Source organism: Lipotes vexillifer, unplaced genomic scaffold (genome assembly GCF_000442215.2).
Source record: "Lipotes vexillifer unplaced genomic scaffold, Lipotes_vexillifer_v1.1 scaffold382, whole genome shotgun sequence".
Classification (NCBI taxonomy): Eukaryota; Metazoa; Chordata; class Mammalia; order Artiodactyla; family Lipotidae; genus Lipotes; species Lipotes vexillifer.
The window spans coordinates 10,409,766-10,416,180 of record NW_006780611.1 but is presented as its reverse complement, the minus strand read 5'-3'; the positions used below and the strand labels follow the sequence as shown (position 1 = coordinate 10,416,180).

The 6,415-nt window shown below is 47.6% G+C and overlaps 1 protein-coding gene across 1 annotated transcript in view; it reads right to left on the bottom strand.

Moving 5' to 3' along the window:
• The window catches only part of PLA2G6 (phospholipase A2 group VI), a 39,954-nt gene extending 34,003 nt beyond the window's left edge, over nucleotides 1–5,951 (bottom strand). The window contains exon 1 of the mRNA XM_007454029.1: nucleotides 5,704–5,951. Coding sequence (XP_007454091.1) covers nucleotides 5,704–5,912 — 209 coding nt within the window. The 5' untranslated portion in view covers nucleotides 5,913–5,951. The remainder of the gene's footprint in view (nucleotides 1–5,703) is intronic.
• Between the last annotated feature and the right edge of the window lie 464 nt (nucleotides 5,952–6,415).

Here is a 6,415-nt window from a genome sequence, read left to right as displayed (position 1 = left end):
CTGCTGAAAACAAATATAAAGGCAGGATTAAATTCAAACAAACATTTGAAGGTTCTGGAGAGAACCAAACGCAAGCAAGGCATAGCGGGCCAGGATTTTAGAGAAAAGGAAAGCACACTGAGGTATGCCCCACATTTTTACTCAGGGAACTGAGGTAAGCCCCACGTTTTTATTCAGTTTAAAAAAAAAGAATAAAGGTAAAATATAGCCATTTTTAGAGACAGAAAAACAGAGAATTCACTGTCAGCAGACTTGCACTAAGAGAATTAAGCAGAAAGAAAACTATCTCAGATGGAAGCAACATAATGCAGGAAAGAATAAAGAACACTGGCAGAGGTATTATGTAGGCAAATCTAAATTGACTGTGTTTTGGGTTTTTTTTTTTTGGCCGTGCCGCACAGCTTGTGGGATCTTACTTCCCTGACCAGGGATTGAACCTGGGCCCTCAGCAGTGAACGCATGGAGTCCTATCCAGAGGACGGCCAGGGAATTCCCTGAATTGACTGTTCCTAAGAACAATAAAAATGTTTGGGGGTATATAGATAGAAATATTTACATATATATTTAATTAAAATGAAAATACATCACAAAAAGTTGATGAGATGGATAAATGGAATTGAAATATTCAAAGGTTTCTGCATTGTCAGGGAAGTGTCAAAGTACCAATTTAAGGTAAACTGTGGGACTTCCTTGGTGGTCCAGGGCTAAGACTCTGCGTTCCCAGTGCAGGGGGGCTGGGTTCCATCCCTGGTCAGGGAACTAGATCCCACATGCTGCAACTAAGAGTTCACATGTCGCAGCTAAAGACCCCTTGTGCTGCAACTAAAAAAAAAAAAAAAAAAAGATCCCACACGTGGCAACGAAGATCCCACATGCTGCAACCAAGACCCAAAGCAGTCAAATAAATAAATAGATTAAATACATATAGTTTTTTAAAAGGGAGACTGTAATAAGTCAAGGATGCATTTTGCAATTTTTAACTACTTAAACATTAATAAAACAGCTAATGGACAGGGGAAATGGCATTAGTATACATACAGCAGCATTTGGCTTAAACACAGTCAAAAGTTGGTTCTTGGAAAAGACTTTAAAAAATCAATAAACCCCTAACAAAACTCAATGAGAAATACAGAAAACCCGAAATACCATCTTTTCAGATTCTTCAGATGTTAAAAAGAAAAAAAGAGGACATTATGAACAACTTTATGTCAATGAATTTGACATTTCTTGAAAACACAACATACCAAAACTGATACAAGGAGGAGAAAATCCGGTAGTCCTGTATCTATTAAAGAATTGAATACATATTGAAAAGCTTCACACAAAGGAAACTCCAGGCTCAGATGGCTTCACCCATGAATTCTTCCAGACATTTAAGAAAGTAGTAATATCAACCTTAAACAATTTTCAGAAAATAGGACAAGGAGTACTTCTCAACTTTCTTTATGCAGCCAGCTAGAGCTGACACCAAAACCTGATAAGAATGTTTTTTAAAAAGAAAATTACAGGATAATATCGCTCATAAACATAGTGCTGAAAATCCTAAACAAATATTTGATTTAATCTAGCAATATACAAAAGGGATGCTACATCATGACAAGGAGAGATTTATTCCCAGAATATATGGCTGCATTAACGTTTCAGAACCAACCAATCACCAAATCAATGTATAATTCACCACACTGACAAAATAAAGGAGAAACTAACGAGCTAATAAATGCAAATCTCAATTGTTTCAGTATGAGCATTTGATAATATACAACACCCATTCATGAATTTTTAAAAAAGAAAGCTCTTAGAAAACTGAGAATAGAAAGGAATATCCTTAATGCAACAGAGGGTATCTGCAAAAAACTTAGAACAAACATCATGCTTAATGGTATGATGTTGAAGCTTTCCCTTTTGAGACAGGAATGAGATAAGGATGCTTGCTTCACCATTTTACTCATCATTCTTACCAGTGCAGTACGGCAAGAAAAATAAATAATAAGTATAAGGATTAGAAAGGAAGAAGCAAAAACTGTCATTATGTTCATGATGATACCATTATGTTCTCAGAAAACCCAAAAAGTCCTACAGATAAATTATTAGAACTAATACATGAGTTTAGCAAGGTTGCTGAACACAAGATGAATATACAAAAGATCAACTGCCTGGCTATATACAACAACAAACAGGTAGAAAATTAAATTTTAATAAATATCATTTACTATAACATCAAAACATGTCAAACACTAGGAATAAATCTAACAAAATATGTCCAAAACGAATGTGCAGAAAACTACAAAGAATTATTGAGAGAAATTAAAGAAAACCTAAATAAGTGGGAGGGTATTTCAGGTTTTATAGTCTGGAAGACTAGACAGTATTAAGTTGCCAATTCTTTTTCTTTTTTTTTTTTTGCGGTACGCGGGCCTCTCACTGTTGTGGCCTCTCCCGTTGCGGAGCACAGGCTCCGGACGCGCAGGCTCAGCGGCCATGGCTCACGGGCCCAGCCGCTCCGCGGCACGTGGGATCTTCCCAGACCGGGGCATGAACCCGTGTTCCCTGCATCGGCAGGCGGACTCTCAACCACTGCACCACCAAGTTGTTAATTCTTACTGAACTGATCTATAGAGTCAGTGCAATACCAATCTTAAATCTCAAGAGCAGAGGCTTTGTTTGCTTCTTTCTTTGCTTGTTTGTTTTGTGGGTGGAACTTCTTTGTCCCATAAAAATGCAAAGAGTTGAGCATAGCCAAGATGACCTTGAAGAAGAAGGAAGTGAGAATTTGTTCTACCAGATATCGAGATTTATTATGAAGTTACAAGACAGCATTGTATTGGTGCAAGCAAAGAAAAACAGAACAGTGACTAGAAATGAATTCATTCCTGCAGGGAGGGACGCCTGGATTCACGTCCAATGGCATTCTAGAGCAGCGGAAAAGAACAGTTTGTGATCAAAGGTCCTGGGAAAACTGAATCTCCAGCTGAAAAACAAGAAAAAGAAACTTGAGTCCTATTTCACACCATACATTAAAAAAAAAAAAAAAATTCCAGGTAGATTATCAACCTAGTTGTAAAAGCAAACTAATAAGGCTTCTAGAAGATAATATAGAAAAATACCCGACTTCCCCGGTGGCACAGCGGTTAAGAATCCCCCTGCTAATGCAGGGGACACAGGTTCGAGCCCTGGTCTGGGAAGATCCCACATGCCGCATGCAACTAAGCCGGTGCGCCACAACTACTGAGCCTGCACTCTAGAGCCCACGAGCCACAACTACTGAGCCCGTGCACCTAGAGCCCGTGCTCCGCAACAAGAGAAGCCACCGCAACGAGAAGCCTGCGCACCGCAAGGAAGAGTAGCCCCCGCTTGCTGCAACTAGAGAAAGCCCATGAGCAGCAACAAAGACCCAACGCAGCCAAATAAATAAATAAGTGAGTAAATAAAAAGATACATGCACCCCAATGTTCATGGCAACATTATTTACAATTGCTAAGATATGGAAGCAACCTAAGCGTCCATCAACAGATGAATGGATGAAGATGTGGTACATTCCATACAATGGAATATACTGACTCAGACCCAGGCCCTGTCCTTCCAGAGCTCTGTGGTCTGGTGGGGGAGACAGATGTGCAAACAGACATGTGGCAATCCGTGGCAAGAGGGGCGGACAAAGGTACAGACACTGCTGAGGGAGAGCAGAGGGTGAGCACAGGCTCACAGAGCAGGGACACATGAGTCGCAGGCCAAGGAGTGCGGGAAGAGCATTCTTAGCAGATGGAAAAACAAAGGCAAAGAAAACGTGTAAAGAGTGAAGGTCTGTCTAGGGAACATGAGTCTGACACAAGCCCATGTACCCCACATTTACCCCACTGAATGCCGGGTCCTGATCCACCTTTTCTGGCTACTGCCTGAGCCCCTGGAGGGCAGAGACCTGCCAGTGGTGGAGATGGGCTGTGGGCTGGATAAACAGTGAATGGGCAAACCTTACGGTGTGTGTCCAGGCAAAGTCCCAGCACAGAAGGCCTCAAAAGTCAGTCCCCTTTTGAGAAGCAAAGATCACGTGTCACACACGCTTTGATCATTCCTCCCAGGATTCCTGGGAAGTGCAGCCCTGCTTCTGCTGAGACACCAGCGAGGGGCTGGTGGGGTTCGTCAAAGAGCATATGTCACAAATCAATGTCAGCAGTAAATGATTAACTCGTACCAGGAAGAGAAGTATGGACGTTATCACAATGTACACGGCGGTGCTACAAGTGATCACCACGGGGCTCACCTCAGAAGAGCCAGGCGCCTGGACCATATGTCAGGCTGGGGGCCCAGGATGGGCCCAGCTCATCACACTGCAAAGCGGCCCACCTGGAGGAAAAGGAAGAGGTGGGTTCTGGAGCCAGGATGTCTGCACCCCAGCTCTGCTATGAGTGGCTTTGTGACCTCAGGCAAGTTACTTAACTTCTTTGAGCTTTGTTTCCTCCTGTGTAAGAAGGGGTCAATAATAGCCCTACCTCTGGGGACTGTGGTGAGGACAGAGGGAGCGAACAGTTACACCAGTGCCTCACATGCGCTAATATAATGCGATACTATCATTGCTGTCGTCTGTATCAGCCAGCATCCAACTCTCCACCCATGGGGGTGTTGTGGGACTCCCAGTCCTTAGGGAATAAAACGTGAGGATTCGGAAGACCCCGATCCCCTCCCCGAACCTGAAGCTCTGCAGTTACAGAACAACAGGAGCACCTCTACCTGGAGGCTGGAAGCAGGACCCTCACACCTCCGTGCAACACACTTAAGTACTTTGGGGACACAGCCCTCCAGGCAAGTAAAGGAGACTTGAAAGCCAGACCTTCAGCCCCCCGAAGAGGACGTCCAGTACACCGAGCCTTCTCTCCACAAAGCGCAGGGTGTTCGGAGCAGTGGGGAACCCCCCACGATGACTACCCCCAGTGAAAAGCCCAGGGCTCTGGCACAGTGCCCCCAACCCCCCAACAGCCCTCACTCCCAGCGACTCCCAGGCCTTGGCATCACCATTTCTGCAGCTCTTCAGAACCTCTGCTAAAGCCTCCCACCCTCCATCCTCCATCCGCACCTCCCAGCTCACTCCCTGGACGACAGGACAGCCAGATGGGTGAACGAATGAAGCAGGACCATCAGCCGTAGCCCAACTCAGGCCTGGTCTGCCAAGCTCCCTGGGCCCTGCATTTGGGGTCCTTGGTCACTCCTCTCCCCTTTTCCCAACCGGCCCTGCAGCTGCTCAGTTTCCTCAGCCCTGTCCTGCGTTCCTACACGTTCCTCTAGCCCACGGAGGGGGGCCCAGCATGCCCTGAGAAGAGCAGCTGTCCACCCCTTCCAGGCTCCCCTGAACAAACCTCGGCCAACCAGCCCCTACAAGGACAGTCGCGCCTTAAGGACCCAGGGCTGCAGGTGATCCCTGGGCCTTCCCCAATTTGACCTTCTCGGCTTCCCCATCCTTCCTCCCTCCCTCCATCTGTACGGGTCAAGCCGCAAGGCAGGCAACAGTCCTCCAGCCCCAGCCCCTGCTGCCGGGACCCTGATGCGCCGGAAGGTGTCGAGTCCAGGAAGCCCCTCCCTCCGTTTTAAAAGCAGCCCCACCCCCAACAGACCCCCCTGAAGACGCTGCTCTCGGCCAAGGGACCCTCCAGGCTGAGAGCTGGGAGGAGTCAAAGGAGAGAAGTGCGTGTGGGGCAACGGGCCATCACCCACCGGAATCCACTCTGGGGGTTCCTGGGGTTGACCAGGATGCAGTCCCACGTGCGACTGGGAGCGTTCTGGAACAGACACAGCTGCCTTTCTTCCCGGACCCGGCCGCTCGAGCTGTAGTCCGCCACGGCCACCTCCTTCACCCGGAATGGGCTGGTGAACAAGTTGGTGACGCTGCTGAGGGTGCTGACCAGGCGGCCAAAGAACTGCATCCTCCGCGGAGCCGGCGGGGAGGCCCCTCCACCTTCCCCCTCAGTCTGGAAGAAAACGGGGTCTCGGGTCAGCCGGGCTCGGTCTCCCATGCCCACCTCACCACACACGGCGGTTTCCTGCACGGGCACCCAGGTGGCTCCCCACCAGCGCTGCTCCCCGGATTCTGGGCCTGGAGGGACCTGGAAAGGAGGGGAAAGAAACAGAAACAGCACTGAGTGGGAGGGAAGAAGGGCTGATGAGAAGGTCCAGGGCTGCCACTGTGCACAGGTGGCCAGCACTGTCCTGCCCCCTGACCCAGTTTCCCCAAAAGAGACTCCGTTTCCTCATCTGCAGCGCGGGGCTGTTGTGATCAAAGGAGATGGCAGACATGAACGCACGTGATGGGTGACACCGCCCTGTGCAAACGGGGTGTTCTCACTCTGTAAAGTATGGAGTTGACTTTTGGGAACTCAAAGAGCTTAGCGCTGGTCATTTGAATTCCACAAACAAAACCAGTGTCCCC